Raw genomic sequence first — 14,226 nt, forward strand, 5'->3', positions numbered from 1 at the left:
GCTGCTAAGCCACCAGTCCTGAGCAGAAGCCGCCACCCAGGAGGCTGGCTTGCCCAGGAGTGTTGCCTGTGACCTCAAAAGCCTGGGGGCACCGCACACCTGAAAATTCACTCAAGGGCTTTGGTTTTTCCTCAGCTACGTGGGAGCCTGCCTTTGGAAAAGCAACTCACTGCTTGAATGTTGCTCTCCCTTCCTTCCTTCCTTCCTTCCTTCCTTCCTTCCTTCCTTCCTTCCTCCTTGGTTCTTGAGACTGCATCATTCTGTAGCTGAGACTGTCCCGGGATTCACTATGTGGTACATGCCGGCCGGCATCAAACCCGTGGCTATCTGCATGCCTCTGCTTCTCAAATGCTGGAATTATTCGTGATTTCCCACCCCCCCACCCCCAGCCTTCCCCCCTCTCCACTCAATTTTCTCTTTGCTTCTTCATATGGTAGGATAGATCTCTGACTTTGATGACTGAGGACCGCGATCATAGGGGTCCACCTAGGGTCAGACAGGGCTGTCTCTGCAGTCAGCACCCGAACCCAGCTCCCTTGAGAACCTCGTCCTCCATCTGCCTAGCTCCATGTGCCCAGCCTCTGACCCTGTGGGCTCAGCTGTCTCTCCTGTCACCTGCCCCTTCCTTTCACGGTAGCTTCTTGTCAGGAGTAGGCATGGTTGCTTGTCACCTGGCCCCCTGACCCCACAGGGGTCTCGTTGGAATGTTCAGGCCGGCGTAGCTCAGGTCCTTCCCCTGGGAGCAGGGCAGGCAAAGGGAGAAGGTGTCCCAGGAGCGTGGTGAGTGTGAGTAGCCCGCCTGGCCCCGCGGTTACACAGGCTGGACTTGTCCCCTGAGGTCTCCTGGTTGCCAGGTCCCCCACCCTGCCCCTTCCTAGATTGGGCATGGACGATCACCGCCTCTTCCCAGCAGAGGGCAGTAAAGAGTCTCAGGCTAACAACTTTATCGCTGTGGTTTCCCAGCTGAAGTGGAACCTTTGGAAGTGGACTCTGGGTGCTCAAATGCCCTGTGCACCCACCGGTGACGGCTGGGGTGGGGAGAGGATCAGAGAGGGTGGTGGGGCTGCCGCAGGGGTAAGGGGGTCAGGTGTCGGTGCAGGGTCTCCTTATAAACGCAGGCAGAGCCGAGGTCCCTGGGTTCCGGGAGACCAGGGTGCTTCCCACTGGTTACCGATGGCAGTGGCAGAGGCAGCATATTCAGCCCGTTCGCCACCATGTGAGAGGAAGAAACGTCCTGCTGCACATCCCACGACCATTAAAAACTGCATGAGAGAGGCTAAAGGTGACAACACGCGCCTTTAATCTCAGCGTCTGGGGGCAGAGGCCACCTAGCACTACACAGTGAGACCTTTTTTTTTTTTTAAAAAAAATTTTAATGACATAAAAATATGAGATGGGGGGTGCTGGAGAGATGGCTCAGAGGTTAAGGGCACTAGCTGGCTGCTCTTCCAGAGGTCCTGAGTTCAATTCCCAGCAACCACATGGTGGCTCACAGCCATCTGTAATGAGACCTGGTGCCTCCTTCTGGTGTGCAGGTGTACATGCAGACAGAACACTGTATGCATAATAAATAAATCTTTATGGAAAAAAAATGAGACAGTATCTGCCAGACTGAAGAGATCAGTGGCATGTGGCCCCAACCCTGCTCTCCCTAATGGGTATGGGACGGTGGGCAGCATGGGAGGGAGTACATAACACTGGAATAAGGCTTCCAGGTGGCTGCCTTGACCTCCCAAGTGCTAGCATTAAAGACATGAGCCAGCCAGGAGGCAGAGGCAGAGGCAGGCGGATCTCTGTTTGAGGCCAGCCTGATCTACAGAGAGAGTTCCAAGACAGCGAGGGCTACACAAAGAAACCCTGTCTCAAAGGAAAAAAGAAAGAAAAGGAAAAAAGAAAGACATGGACCAGTCCCCACTCCTTGAGAGAGAGAGAGTACGTCTTGTAGCTCACACTGACTTACTGTGTAGCCCTAACTGCCCTTGAACTCAAGATCCTCCCACCCAAGCCTCCCGTGTGCCAGGATCATGGGCAGGCGCCACCACACCCAGCATTCTTTTTTTTTTTTGCAGGCCGTCTCCATGTGTAAACGAATCCCTTGTAGGTTCTCTAGAAATGGGGCGGGTTAGCTTCCTCATGAGGGCATGCAGCGATGGCTCCAGAACACACGTAGGAAACAGCAGTCCGGCCAATTCAAGTGGCAGGAAGTGCTCACACCTACTGCCCTCCATGCCCTCAGGTGACACATCTTTCAAAAATTGACGGCGACATCGCTCAGGCTACCCTGGACATCACCAACACCAGCTGCAAGGTAGACATGCATAAGAAGACGCTGGTGGAGCTGGACAAGGACGTGAAGCGGCTCAATGACCTCATCACCAACAGCGAGAGCGAGATCGTCCGCCGAACCATCCTCATCGAGAGGAAGCAGAGCCTCATCAACTTCTTCAACAAGCAGCTGGAGCAGATGGTGTCCGTGCTGGGGGTGAGGCGCCACCCTGGGCTCTGCACCACGTGCCTTGGGGCTCCCAGACAGCAGACACCCCTCCTGCCTGCCCCCATCCCACTGGGCTGGGCTGGGCTGGGCGACCAGGTTGCTCCCCACCTCTGTAACCGGGGCCTGAATTTCATTCACATCGTTCGCATCTGGCATGAGCCTCCTTTTGATTTTGTTGTCCGGGTATGGCCCAGGTGGACCTAGACCCTGAGGCTGTGAAGCCTCGGCTTCCGGGGGCTGTGTGCGCGCACCTGGCTTCTTTTATTCTCTTCGTGGCTTGTGAGCCACACAGACACACAAACACACACACACGCACGCACGCACACATACACATGCACACACTCAAACACACTCAGATACACTTACACATACACACACATACATACACATACACACACTCACACATACACACTCACACACACTCATGCATACATTCACACATACACACCACACACTCACACATATACACACCACACACATACACACACTCACACTTTCACACATACATACATTCACACATACACACCACACACTCACACAAACACACACTCACACATACACACACACTCACACACACGCACGTACACATACACACACATACACACGCACACACTCAAACACACATACTCACACACATACACACTCACACATACACACACTCATACATACATTCACACATACACACCACACACTCACATACATGCTCACACACATACACACACTCACACATACACACCACACACTCACACACACGCTCACACACATACACACATACACACCACACACACACACACACACTCACATGCACATCTATATACACCACTCATAAACAATAAGGAAAGCAAACCTGTGGATCCCATTGCTCACACTGCACTGTGATTAAATCCCTCCAGGGGGAGGAAGTTGGACCCCTGGAACTGGAGATCAAAAGGCTGTCGAAGCTGTCTGAAGAGCAGAACTCGGGAGTGGCTGAGGCACAGATGACCTGGCTGCGTCTGCAGCAGGAACTGGTCCAGGTCACACATGAGCGCGAAGAGCAGCTGGTCTCCCTGGACCAACTCAAGAAGGAGATGCACATCATGGAGCAAAAGAAAATTCGCATAGAGAGTGAGCCCTGGGGGACGCCCTGGGGAGGGGGGCTGCGCGGCGCTCGGCTCCCTCCCAGCCACATCAATCCCAGGCCAGGTGCCACATGCCTGTAATCCCAGCACTCAGGGCCCTGAGGCTGTAAGTCTGAGGCTAGCCTGGGCTACACAGTAAGACCCTGTTTCAAAACGGAAACAAAGCAAACCAGGAAAATTGTAAAGCCACCTAGTTTGTGGGTGCAGCGCGGAGGTCTGGGGCTGCTGTGTCTGCCCACTCCCCAGCAATGCCACTGCACCCTCTCACAGCCGTCTACCAGAGAGTGTGGGGAAGGCAAGGCTGCCTGGCACCAGCAGGGAATAGTGTGGGGACCCAGAGCTGGCAAAGCCTCCCTCCCGCAGCCTCCCCACCCTGGCGCGGATGACATCAGCTGGGGCAAAGAGAGGCACATCCAGAGACCTAGCCCTGAGCCAGCCAAGGGCATTGGTGCGGGGAGAGCAGAGAACCCAACAGAAGTGAGCCGGCCCTGTACCCCGGTGCCCTTTTCCCCATCAAAATGTCAACAGCTTTTGTCTTTATGCTTCCCAACCTGCCCTAAGGCCAGGAGGCAAAGGGCCTGCCGGCCTTCCCTAGATACCCACAGCACCTTAGCTCCACCTGCCCCTGCTTTCCTCCCCCGCCCACCCCTGCTCTCCGCCCCACCCGCCCCTGCTCTCCTCCCCCTCCCCTGCTCTCCTCCCCCTCCCCTGCTCTCCGCCCCACCCGCCCCTGCTCTCCTCCCCCTCCCCTGCTCTCCTCCCCCTCCCCTGCTCTCCGCCCCACCCACCCCTGCTCTCCTCCCCCTCCCCTGCTCTCCGCCCCACCCACCCCTGCTCTCCTCCCCCTCCCCTGCTCTCCGCCCCACCCGCCCCTGCTCTCCTCCCCCTCCCCTGCTCTCCTCCCCACCCACCCCTGCTCTCCTCCCCCTCCCCTGCTCTCCTCCCCACCCGCCCCTCCTCTCCTCCCCCCCACCCGCCCCTCCTCTCCGCCCCACCCGCCCCTGCTCTCCGCCCCACCCGCCCCTCCCTCTCCGCCCCACCCGCCCCTCCTCTCCACCCCACCCGCTCCTGCTCTCCTCCCCCACCCCTGCTCTCCACCCCACCCGCCCCTGCTCTGCCCCTGTGCTTCTGTAGCACAGGGTACTTGCAGGTCCCTCCAGGGGCCAGGCTTTGGGAAGGGGAGTCCAGGAAGGGACCCAGCCTCCTCTCCACGGAGGGGCACATGACAGGGCAGGAACGGAGCCACAGGAGGGCATGGCTGCTGCCTGCCTAGGACCCCTGGCCCTCCAGCATCACCCCCCCCCCGCCCCCGCCTGTCCTCCCGCAGACAAGATTGAGCAAGAGAAGAAAGACCAGAAGGAGATTCGCCGCCACATGAAGGACCTGGGCAATGACCTGACCAAGCTCAACATGCTGCTGGGCAAGAACCGGACCGAGTCGGAGCAGCTGCAGCAGAGCAGCCTGCTGGCTGAGACAGAGTTCGTGCGCACCCTGAAGGTTGGCACCGCCCTCAGCCGCCGAGCCTGGAGGGGTTTGGGGAGGGGTCGGAGTGTTGGTCTGCGGCCTTGCCAGTCCTGCGGGGCTCCAGGGGCCGCCACCATGAACCTCCCCCCCACCCCCACGCAGGATGCAGAGCGAGAGACCATCCAGATGCAGGAAAAGCTGGTGCAGCTCCAAGAGGAAAAGGCCACCCTCCTCAACAGCCTAGTGGAGGCCGAGTGAGTAGGATAAAGTTATAAAGTGTATCTTATTTTTATGCAAAAGGTAATAATATATAAACCCCGACCCCAAGCATTTTTCTCTATTGACAAAGTATTGAGGTATAGCAAAGAAAACAAAATGGAGAGATGGCTTGCCGTGCAAGCAGGAGGACCTGAGTTCAAATCTCCAGCACCCATGTAAAAATCCAGGCATGGCCAAGTGTGCCCAGCATGATGGAGCTTGGTCCAGTTCTAGACTCAGTGAGACACTATCTCCTGAGACTACATGGAGAGTAACAGAGCAGGAAACCTCTGGCTTCTGTATGTGTACACAGACGCACACCACCCCCATACACACGTTAAACTATCAGAAAAGGGAAACATGTAATATCACCTCTGCTCCGTGTGTGTGCGTGTGTGTGCGCGTGTGTGTGCGTGCGCGCGCGTGCCGGGGATGGAATTTAGGACTTTGCACATGCCGGGCAAGTGCTCTACCACTGAGCTCTACCCCCCGCCCTCAACACTCAAAAGTATAGATACACTTTTTTATTGTTTGTAGCAAAACCACTCCCTTTGAGGCAAGTGTGTCTTAGCCCACACAGACACACACCTCTCCCATGGAAACAGTTTCTAGGCCCCATGAAGGTGCCCTTTGGTTGACAGGAATGCTCTAGGAGGGGTAATGTGTTTATTGCCATTTGACAATATCTGTGCATTAACACACACACAAACACATTTGACAAGATCTGCAAACTAACACACACACACACACACACACACACACATACATCTGACAAGATCTGTGCATTAATTAACACATGCACACACACACAGTGGCTTTGGAGCTTGTGTTTTTGGTTATATTCGGACAGTTTTCTGCTGTAGAGCTATTTGGCCTTTTACTTCCTTATCCGACTTTTCCAATCACATGAACACTCTCGGTTCCTAAGTTATAATTCCCCGCTGCCTCCCTCTCTGTCTGTCTGTCTGTCTCTCTCTCTCCCTTCCTCTCTCTCTGCCTCTCTCCCTTTCTCTCTTTCTTCCCCCCTCTCCCTCTCTCTCCTCTCTCTGTCTCTCTCTGTCTCTGTCTGTCTGTCTGTCTGTCTGTCTGTCTGTCTGTCTCTCTCTCTCTCTCTCTCTCTCTCTCTCTCTCTCTCTCGGGTGCCTCTAAAACTAGAGTTACAGTAAGTAGCAAACCAGCACATGGATGCTGGGGACTGAACTGAGACCCTCAGCGAGAGCCGCCAGTGCTCTTAGCTACTGGGCCATCTCTCCAGACCCAGTCTCTCACGTCTCCATCTTTTAATTCTCCCCTTTTCTCCCCCCTTCTCCTCCCTCTTCTCTCTTTTTCCCCTCTCCTCCCCGCCAGCCCATATGCACAGGTCTGCCTGCCTCAAGACCTGGCAAACCGTTTTGTAAGGAACCCGAGTAAAGATTTCTGGGCTTCATTTGCCTCGCCCATGGGCAGAGAGAGGGGTGGGGTCCCCATCTCAAACTGCTCTGGCTCTGACTCTGCCTCTCCTGCCTCTGAAGACATCAGATCATGCTGTGGGAGAAAAAAATCCAACTGGCAAAGGAGATGCGCACGTCAGTGGATTCTGAGACCGGGCAGACAGAGATCCGTGCCATGAAGGCCGAGATCCACAGGATGAAGGTGAGGGGTCAGGGCTGTGGGCGACAGATGTGCTGCAGGTCGGGAACCACTGAGCCACCCTGTCAGGGGGCAACCGATGAGACTCCTGGGGACTGCGTTCCAGCAAACACGGCTCCAGGCTCTATGTAGGTCATGGCCCACCTCTCACACCAGGGTATGCCTGACTTTATATCTGTACTATGCAGAATAATCCCACAGCAGCCAGGACGTGCGGTCATATGCACAGCACCTCGTAAAATGTTGTGACCCCAAGCAGTCAAGGCCCTGTGGCATTTTGAGACACTGGTTGTAATGCCCAGGTCCCCAGTCCACTAATCTCAGTGTGGAACAAGAAGAAACTGATATGGGCTGGTGAGGTGGTGCACATCTTTAATCCCAGCTGTTTGAGGCCAGCCTGGTGTACACAGCGAGTTCCAGGCTAGCCAGGATGACATAGTGAGACACTGTCTCAAAAAAGAGAGCCCAACACAAAAAAAGGCTCAGGGGCTCCTCACCCCATCCCATCTCTCAGGAGCAGTGGGCTTCACCGGCCTAAGTCATAAATGACCATCATTTTAAGGTTCAAGACCTTAGGGATAAAAATTAGAGCAGTTAGGGGCTGGAGAGATGGCTCCGCGGTTAAGAGCTCTGGCTGCTCCTCCGGAGGAGCTGGGTTTGATTCCCAGCACCCATGTGTCATGTCAGCTCGCAGTTATCTGTACCTCCAGTCCCAGAGACCAGATGTTCTCTCCTGGCCTTCACAGGCACCAGCCAGCCATGTGGTGCACAGACATACAGGCAGGCAAGACACCCATGCACAGAAAGTAAAGTGTTAAATAACAACAAAACAATTACCAGTTAACCACAGTGACAACATAGTTCTTCCAATTGCATTTGCTATGGAACGGCCTCAGGCTGTTGGCTATTCTTAGCTCTCAGGCATGAGCTGAGCTGGCATGTAGCATGTAGCTTGGCAGTGATGTACTAGTGTTGCATGTTCAAGGACCAGGATTTGACCCACAGCGTGACTGATTGCCAACTTGACAGGATTTACAGTGTCCCAGAGGACAAAGTCTGGGACAAAGTCTGGATACCCCTGTGAGCTGTCATCTAGATTATGTATCATGCCTTGAGGGGCTAATCTGGATTAGGCTAATTGAGGTTGCAAGAGCCACCTGACTGTGAGTCCCACTCTCTGAGGGCTATAGTCCTGGACTCGCAGCTGGCCAAGACCCACTCCATCCCGGCCATGGTGGACTGTTCCGTACCACTTAGAACTGTAAGCCAGGCCCGGTGGGGGTGGTGGGGGTGGCGCACACCTTTAATCCCAGCATTTGGGGCAGTGGCAGGCAGATCTCTGTGAGTTCAAGGCCAGCCTGGTCTACAGAGCGAGTTCCATGACAGCCAGGGCTGTTACAAAGAGAAACCCTGTCTGGAAAAACCAAAAAACCCAAACCAAGTCAAAAAACAAAGAACTGCAAGCTAGAATAAGCCCCTTCCTTTCTTAAATTCTTTTTGTCTGGATATTTTGTCTTAGCAAGAAAACAAGTAACTAATGTACCCAGCATCCACAAAATAAAATAGAAAGCCAAGTACCAAAATATATGCCTGCAATCCATCCCATCATCCGGGAGTCCAAGGCAAGACAAGTTCTAGACCAGCCTCAACTGTACCCTGCTTCAAAAAGACACACACGCGCACGCATGCACGCACTCAGTGTAAGTGAATTTTCAAAGCATAGGCAGCTAGCTGGATGCCGTGGTGCACACCTGTAATCCCAGCTCTGGGAAGGTGGAGGCAGGAGGATCAGGAGTTCAAGGCTATCCTCAGCTACATAGAGAATGCAAATTCAGTCTGGACTACACGAGACCCTGTCTGAAAAGAAAAATCGCAGAAGTCGTGTGTCGGCTGCAGCGAACTACCTCCCCATCCCTGGCGTGGGGGGAAGCCGAGGGTCTCCTCCTCACTCTGCCCCCAGTATACCTGAGTGCCACATTGCTGTGTGAGGCCTCTCTCAACACATACAAGCGGCCTGGCTTCCTCCGTCCCCACAAAACCAGCGTGCACAGATGGGACTCCAGCCTCAGCTGTGACAGGCAGCAGCGTGGGCCACTTCAGCGATGAACTATGTGGCTGCTGGGACCCAGCCTCACGTAAGCAAAGGCCATCTCAGCCATAACTGCCTTCTTGCCTACCGGATGACCCTGGCAACATTCCAGACCCTGTGGCACAGACAAAGCCATTGAGCCCACCAGCGGGCCAAGGTGTGACGTGTCATGGTGAGCCGTTGACACCTGGGCTTGCTTTCTTTAGAAAGATTTTACTATTTTGAGCCAGGCATATTGTTGAACACCTTTAATCCCAGCACTTGGGAGGCAGAGGCAGGCAGATCTCAGTGAGTTCAAGGTCAGCCTGATCTACGGAGAGAGTTGAAAGGCTACATAGAGAGACCCTGTCTTAAAATTTTTTTTGTTGTTATATGTTTTTTAATTGTGTATATACATGTGTGTGCATTTGCATGGGGGTATGAGCATGTGAGTACACCCCGAGGAGTCTAGAAGAATCGTCAGCTGGAGTTACAGGTAGTTGTGAACCTCCTGACATGGGTGCTGGGAACCAAACTCAGGCCCCCTCAAGAGTAGCAGGTGCTCTTTAACGACCGAGCCGTCTCTCCAGCCCCCACCCCACCCCACCCCACCCCAGGCTGCTTGGTAATTGATGTTGGATAAGTTAGTAGTGGGTGAGGTTCATTCATCTAGCTGTTCACCTCTGTCTGGCTTAACACAGCAACCTTTCTCACTACTGTGGGGTGTGGCCACCCGTGGCCAGCTCCACGCACAAGTCCATGTGTGCTTCCTGTGATCCTAGATCTGTCTGTCACCTTCCCCCTGTTCCCGGTCCCTTCTGCACTGATGGCCAGTTTTCCTGCACTCAGTGGGGTTGTTCAGAACCAGTGAGGGTCCCCAGAGAAGCAGGCCCAACAAGGCACGTGCACGGTCATGCTCCGTTCTGTCCATAATGCGCATCCACACAGTCATGGCCCATAAGAGACCCAAGAGGGTTACCACCTACTTCAGCCCAAATCCAAAGCCTGAGAGAAAGCAGTGGTGAGCTCCAGCCCAACACACCAGCTCCAACATGGAAAGCACGCCACCCCAGCCTTGAGGGGCTACATCTCCCACCATCCTCCCAGGCACCCCCAATCGTGTGTCTACTCAATCCACCAGTGCACAGGAACATGCGATCTCCACTTCTTCCCTGACACGCCCAGCTATCTGGGCAGCCCTTAGGCGAGCCAAATGGACACATAAAAGTAAATATGTTGCCGCCGCCACCTCCTGAAGTCTAGATTCCCAGAGGTTATGTGGACGTTGCCAAATTCAAGGGTGTCTGTCAGATGGATTTTGCACCGTGTCACACAACAGTGTCACGTCCCTATCAGTCTCTACAACCTGGGTGTTATCAGTCATTGACATGTATCTATTGACCTTTTGTTTCGTTTTGCTTTACATGTGTCTGTGTGTGAGCATTCACATGTGTTTCTGTGTGAGCACTCATGTGTTTATGTGTGTGCAGTCTTGTATGTGTGTGTTGTGTGTATGTGTGTGCGCGCACACTCTTGTGTGTGTGTGTTGTGCATGTGCGTGTGTGTATGTGTGCGTGTGAGTGTGTGTGCGCGCAACACTCTTGTGTGTTGTGCGTGAGTGTGTAGTGTGTAGTGTGTAGCAGTCAGAGGACATCCCCAGGAGCTTTGGTCACTGCCTCTGAGACTCATTGGCCAGGAGCTCACTGATGAGACTGCACTGGCTAACAGGCCCGTGGGGGGGGGGGCGGCAGCTACAAATGCTCCTGTAAGTGTAGAAAATCTTCTCGCACCCCCTCCCACGGTCCAAGCTTATACTCCTCACCCTCAGCCTCTGTCTGGCACCCCCCCCCCCGTCCATATACTCACACCCCAGCCCTCAGCACCCCATGGCCCCTGTACGCGCCCCACACCCCTCAGCCACCGTCCACAGCCCCACCCAGTTTCTGCCAGCATCACTGTCTTGTCACAACCGCCCAGTAAGCCTAGTGATGACACTGCTAACCAAGCCCCCATCTCTGGGCCGATCTGCCTGCCCTCTCGACACACCTGCCATCGAGCCTAGCACGCTCCTCTCCTTCCTCTCCTCCTACTCCCCCCCCCCCCCCCGCTGTCCTTTTATACTGCTTGCGAGAGTATCCAGTAACTTTCCCATCCGCGTGTGCTGTCTCCCAGACTGCTTGTGGCCCTCTCTATGCCCCTGACCCTTCACTGGCCAGTGTCAAAGGCAGACAAGCCAGGGAGGGTGGGCTGGCCGCTGTCACTTAAGCCCAGCCCCTCCACCCTGTGTCTCCAGGTCAAGCATGGACAGCTACTGAAGCAACAGGAGAAGATGATCCATGACATGGAGCTGGCCGTGGCCCGCAGGGAGACCATCATAACCAAGGCTGAAGGGCAGAGCAAGGCAGACAAGAAGATCATTACCAGGACAGACTTCCACTTCCAGCAGAATGAGCTGCGGAGGAAGATCAGGGACACACACAAGGTATGACCTGTACTTCCTCTGCTTCCTACCCCCCCCCCCCCTCCTTACACTTCCCACATGGCCTCATCCCTTCCTGGCTGACCCTGGTCCCCCATGTCTTCTGCGAAGCCGCGTTGGCATCGTGGGCCTCGGGGCCCTGGTGTCTCCCAGGCTCTAGCCGCCCCCCACCCCCGGGCCCGCCCCTCCCCATACATCCCATAGGGCCTGTGGCCATCGAATTCCTCTTTGGGAACTGTGGCAGTGTGAGCGAGATGTCCCCATAGCCTTGGGCATCTGAACACTGGGTCCCCAGTTGGTGGCACTGTTGTGTGTGTGTGGGGGTGTTCTGGAGGCGTGGCCTTGCTAAAGAAATTATGGGTGGTGGCAGGCTTCTTGTGTCCTCCTCCCTGCTTTGTGTTTGTGGTCAGAAGATGCGAGCTTTCGCTCTGCGCCCCCACCCCGCCCCGCCTCTTCTCTGATCCCGAATAAATCGTCCCCTCTCTAAGTCACCTTGACTTTTTCACAGCAATAGAAACGTGACCGGTATAGGAGGCCTATGGCTGGCCCCAAGCCGGATGCCTGTGTCTGCTAAGTGACTTGCTCTCCTAGGCCACAGAGGACTGCAGCAAGACTATCTCGGGACTGGAAGAAACTCAAAAGCTCCTGAGCAGCAACCTTCAGGAGAAGCAGCAACACCTGTCAAATATGCAGGGTGACATTGACGTCCTGGAAGGAGAGGTCAACCAGCTCACTACTCTCAAACGGCAGGTAAATCTCTTGGGAGGTCTCTGGGCCTGAAGCACCCAGACAGAGGGGTGGGCACCCCAGGAGAGGCCTGTGCCCCACATGAATGTCTCCCTGGGGCCAGCTGCGCCTGCGGCTGGTGACGACACCACCAACTGCTCACGTCTCTCACTCACGTTAAATACCTTGTATATTGATCTCTATCAGCCATTGGCTGGGCGCCACTCTGGATGCCTGGGCAACCAAATAGACACAAAATCCCTGTAACTGAAGATTACATTCTTGGGATGTCAGGGCCTCCGAGTAAAGTCAGGGGGTTGAATTTCTGAGGGGAGCGATCCAAAAAGACCATGTAAGCGTCGGGGCGTCGAGGAGGAAGAAGCCATTCAGGTAGGTGGAGTAGCCAGGCCAAGAGGGGCCTGCCCAGACTGTACCAAGCCTTGGGAGGAGCGGGGTCCTGACCTCAGGAGATAGTGTAAAGCTCTAGGACTGAGGAAGGATCTGCACTCAGGCTGATCCCTCCTGGCTCTGGGGCAGAATGGAACACAGGGCATCAAGGGTAGACTTTAGGGGCCCTGCAAATCTGAATCCCAATGTCTGTCTGAGCCTGCATGTAACTCAGAAGTTCCTCAGTGGGGTTTCCAGCTGGGCCAGCTGTGGTAGAGTCTAAGAGTTCTGCCAGGACTCAGGAGTGCATCAAGCACCAGGCAGCAGCCAGAGCGCCTCCCCCATAGATGAGCCTGGGGTGCAAGGGCCCTTCCCTTGAGTTAAGAGACTTGGCTGGGTCCTTTCAAGAATACCTCTTGCCAGGCTGTGGTGGCTCACACCTTTAATCCCAGCACTTGGGAGGCAGAGGCAGGCACATCTCTGTTAGTTCCAGACCAGCCTGGTCTACGAGAGCTAGTTCCAGGACAACCCCCAAAGCCACAGAGAAACCTTGTCTCAAACAAACACACCTCTCCTCTTTTCCAGTCCCTTTAGCCTAAGTTGAAGGCAGGGGTCCTCTTGACTTCTGGGGACTGACACAGGGTCTCTTTCCCACCCAGAACCTTTTGGATATCGTGGCCCTGCAGACACGTGCCAAGTACCTGCAGGCTGCAATCGATGGGAAGTATGTGTTCCTGCACCGCAACAGCAAGGCCCAGCTGTTGGAACGCAAGAAGCTGGACATCCGGCTGACCCAGCTCAGCGCCGTCCTCTCCCAAGTACAGGAAGACTACCCCCATTTCCAGGAGGAGCTACAAAAGATTCAGCAGAGGATCGCCAGCAAACTGAAATCCCCAGAGGCCTCCTAGACAGCACTTGGCCCACACCTGCCAAGGCTGCCCAGAAGGAGAGCCAGGGAACCCCCCCCCCGTGTCCCAAAAAGCCATGTGTCCCTAGAATGACACCTGTGTGATTCACAGCCACTCTGCTGTTCACAGCGGCTGTGATGCAGCGTTCCCGATCCACTGAGGTGGACATGCCAGCCTGCAGGGGCATTACTGGGGACTGCTAGCCTCTCTCCCCTCGGGCTTACCCATCCAGGTAAAGACCATTCTACCGCAGTTCCACAGGGCAGCCCACACCCGTCACGCTGACCTGGGACGGGCCCCCTCGGCTCTGTGGAACAAGAAAGGGAGTGAAGGCCCTCGGGAACAAGGTAGAGTGCTTGCCCACCCGATACCCAGAAGCCACCTTCTCTCTGGCTCCTCACCTCCACCAGAAAGAAAGCTTAGCCTTCTCCGGGCCCCCACCTCAGACCAAAACCCAAAGATCAAAGCCAAGGACCCCAGGATCCCGAGCGCGGCAAATGTCTGCGGAGGGGGCAGCTATGTCAGTGAAGGGGCACCCACCCGTCTGCCGGCCGTCCACCGACCTCTGACCCCTCTCTTCACCCCGGCCTCCCCCACCCTGGGTTTCTGAGTTACCCTTTCACTTATGCAGGTGTGAAACAGAAAAATGTCCTGTGGAATAATCTCAGCTTTAAACTTTACAGCAGATAAAT

The 14,226-nt window shown here is 55.1% G+C and overlaps 1 protein-coding gene across 1 annotated transcript in view; it reads left to right on the forward strand.

The window, feature by feature from the left end:
• The window catches only part of Ccdc40 (coiled-coil domain containing 40), a 39,001-nt gene extending 24,775 nt beyond the window's left edge, over positions 1-14,226 (forward strand). The window contains 8 exon segments of the mRNA XM_051181619.1: positions 2,237-2,482; positions 3,388-3,601; positions 4,943-5,112; positions 5,242-5,333; positions 6,849-6,969; positions 11,328-11,516; positions 12,105-12,263; positions 13,286-14,226. Of these exon segments, the coding sequence (XP_051037576.1) occupies positions 2,237-2,482; positions 3,388-3,601; positions 4,943-5,112; positions 5,242-5,333; positions 6,849-6,969; positions 11,328-11,516; positions 12,105-12,263; positions 13,286-13,534 (1,440 nt within the window). The 3' untranslated portion in view covers positions 13,535-14,226.

This window comes from Phodopus roborovskii, unplaced genomic scaffold (genome assembly GCF_943737965.1).
Source record: "Phodopus roborovskii unplaced genomic scaffold, PHOROB, whole genome shotgun sequence".
NCBI lineage: Eukaryota > Metazoa > Chordata > Mammalia > Rodentia > Cricetidae > Phodopus > Phodopus roborovskii.